General features: G+C 39.7%; 1 protein-coding gene across 1 annotated transcript; it reads left to right on the top strand.

Moving 5' to 3' along the window:
* The first annotated feature begins 938 nt into the window (after positions 1–938).
* LOC138880778 (MAR-binding filament-like protein 1) lies at positions 939–2690 on the top strand. Its single transcript, XM_070160954.1, has 3 exons — positions 939–1238; positions 1572–1712; positions 1833–2690. Exons 1-3 carry the CDS (start codon positions 939–941, stop codon positions 2688–2690), a joined length of 1299 nt encoding a protein of 432 aa, XP_070017055.1.
* Positions 2691–3064: the final 374 nt, after the last annotated feature.

Genomic DNA, 3064 nt, shown 5'->3' with positions numbered 1-3064 from the left:
CGCAATCAATATAAAGAGGAACACAATAGGGACCTGCTCCCTTAGGGTTCTCTGACAGAAGTACAAGTCAAGTACACAACTGGAACGTAGCAGAAGAAAGTGACCATCTGGCAACTGTCACAGAAAAGGAACACAACTAGGACCTGGTCCGTTGGTGTGTCCTGACAGAAGTACAAAGTCCACTATCCAACTGGAACGCAACTACCCAGAAGTAGTTGTGCAGACAGTACAATAGTCACTTCTCATTGGGAAGAAGCGTACACTAAGAGTTGACATCACTATCTATAGTGCTATCTTTTGTGATAAAACAACATGGTGCAAGACACACCATTCTTTGTGCATTCAGTGATATTCTCTCAAGAAGCAAAAGTATTCATCCGGCATTGAAGTCACTGGTGTGTCAAGAACAAGAAGACAACTCCACTAAGGATCAGTTTCTAAATGAGTTTATGTACATCCATAGTTGAGTTGTAATCTTGTTATTTGTTCGTCATTGTAATTCCTAGTTTGCTTTCTTAGAAGCGTTTTCTTAAGAACAAATCAAATTCGTAAACTTCTGAGTTTATGTTGTGACTAGGGATAGTCATAAGTTTAAATCCGTTGTAACAAGGAGAGATATAGAGTGTCTTGTGGTGGTTGCATCACAAGTTAGTTTGAAGTCTTTACAATAGAGTATTTGCAAAGTGGCTTGTAATAGGTATATTACAAGTTAGTAGAGTTAAAATCCTACAAAAGTAGGTCATGGTTGTTTGATCCCCTTGTGTGGGATTTTTTCCACGTAGAAAATCTCTTGCCTTCTTTACATTCAGTCTTTACTGTATTCTACGTATCATCCCATAGAGGACTAGGTACTCTATAATTTGGTGGACTCATATAAACTAACAATTGGTATCAAAGCAGGTTTCTCCTATCAGGCTAACACCTAGGAAGGATCCTAAATGGCTGCACCACCAAACTTTGAAGAAGGACAATCAACCTATAGACCTCCCAAATTCAATGGTCAATACTATGGCTGGTGGAAGACCCGGATGCATGATTTTATGATGGCAGAAGATTCAGAGTTGTGGGACATCATTTGTGATGGTCCATATGTTTCCATGAAGAAACTTGAAGAAACAGGACCATTGGTATCAAAAGGGAGAAGAGAGTACAACAACATTGATAGAAAAGCTGTAGAAAAGAACTATCGTGCCAAGAAAATCTTAATGTGTGGTATAGGACCTAATGAGTGCAATAGAGTATCAGCTTGTGAAACTGCCAAAGAAATATGGAAAGCTTTACAAACCGCACACGAAGGAACTACTCAGGCCAAACAATCCAAGATCGACATGCTCACCACTGAATATGAGCTCTTCAGGATGAAGGATGATGAGTCCATACAAGATATGCACACCAGATTCACCTCTATCATAAATGAGCTTCACTCACTTGGAGATGTCATTCCCAGAAACAAGCTTGTAAGGAAAATCCTCAGTGTTCTACCTGGATCTTGGGAAAGTAAGGTAAATTCCATCACTGAAGCTAAATATCTACAAACTCTGACCATGGATGAGTTGATTGGAAATTTGAAGACATACGAGATGAAAAGAAAGAAAGACAGTGAAAGAAGAGAGCCCAAAAAGGAAAAGAATCTGGTACTTAAGGCTGAAAGCAGCGATTCAAGTGATAAAGATAGTGACATGGCCTATCTTACTAAGAGATTTCAAAAGATGGTTCGAAGAAATGGTGGTATACCAAAGTGGGCCAGTTCAAGTAAAACAAGAAACAACGATCTCTGTCACAGATATGAAAAGTCAAGGCATTTCATCAAAGACTGCCCACTCGCGAAATAGGAGCAATACAAGCAAAATCCTGACAAAGCAGGAAAAAGGAACCTGGTTCTAAATAAAAGGTTCAATCGAAAAAGTACTGCAGACAATATTGTTAAGCATGTTCTTGCTGCTTGGGGAGACTCCTTGAGTGAATCCGAAAGGGAATCAGATGCAGAAAATAGTTCCATGATGGCAGTGGAAACTAAAGCAACAAAGTACGATTCACTGTCCGTGCTGATGGCACAGTCAGATGATGATGATGAAGAAGAAGATGAAGACGATGAGGTAAACTTCAGGGATGCTCAGAGAAATCTGAAACCCTACTCTTCTAAGAAGCTAAGGTCTTTATCTAATGTCCTAATTGATGCCTATTATAGCCTTGTAAATGATAAAGAGATCCTAACTGTAGAACTAGGAGAGGCCGAACAATCTAGAGATAATCTAGTGGTCTGTGTAATGGACTTAAATGAGACCATAGCTAATCTTGAACAAGAGAAGGAAGCCTTGAATGAAAGAATAACTAGTGTGGAAAATGAGAGAGACGATCTGATAGTAGTAGTTGTTGATCTAAAAGAAACAATAGAAGGTCTTACCAATGAGAAACACACCTTAGAAGAAAAAGTTGCATCTACTGAAGAGGAAAGGGATGACCTATTAGTAATATGCACTGATCTAGAGGAAACCGTTGAGGGACTAAATAGAGAATATAGGAATGTAAGTCTTGGGAAAGGGAAGGAAGTAGCCAGTGAGTCACACATCATGCTTGAAAAGGAGTTAACTGTTGTAAAAACCAGTGTCTGCAGTAAACTCGAGAGGAATCAGCAACTCCAAGTTGAGTTGGAGAAAGTAAGAAATGATCTTGAGAAATCCCTGAAGTGAACCTGGTCCTTATATGTTGTCACTGCCATGTATCTCAACAATAGTGGGAACAAGTAGAGCATCGGGTTCCAAAGGGAGAAACATCCCTGCAACCCGCATAGCAAGTATGTCACTGTAATTGATAACTGGCTATGTACCCACTGTGGGAATAATGGGCATTTTAAAGAAAATTACCAGGCCAGGGTTCAGTCTATTCAGAAGAATAAAGTGTTTACTGATAGAGTGACTACTAACAAAGGACCAGGTACCACTCGCAAAAAGCGGATGTTGCCTGCATGGACTAGGAAATCCCCCATTCATCCTTTTTATAATAACAAGGGACCCAAACTAGTTTGGGTTCCTAAATCTAACCCTTGATGTGCATGAGAAGAGAG

The sequence above is a fragment of the Nicotiana sylvestris genome, chromosome 11 (assembly GCF_000393655.2).
Source record: "Nicotiana sylvestris chromosome 11, ASM39365v2, whole genome shotgun sequence".
Taxonomy (NCBI): domain Eukaryota; kingdom Viridiplantae; phylum Streptophyta; class Magnoliopsida; order Solanales; family Solanaceae; genus Nicotiana; species Nicotiana sylvestris.
This window is presented reverse-complemented; position numbering and strand designations above follow the sequence as displayed.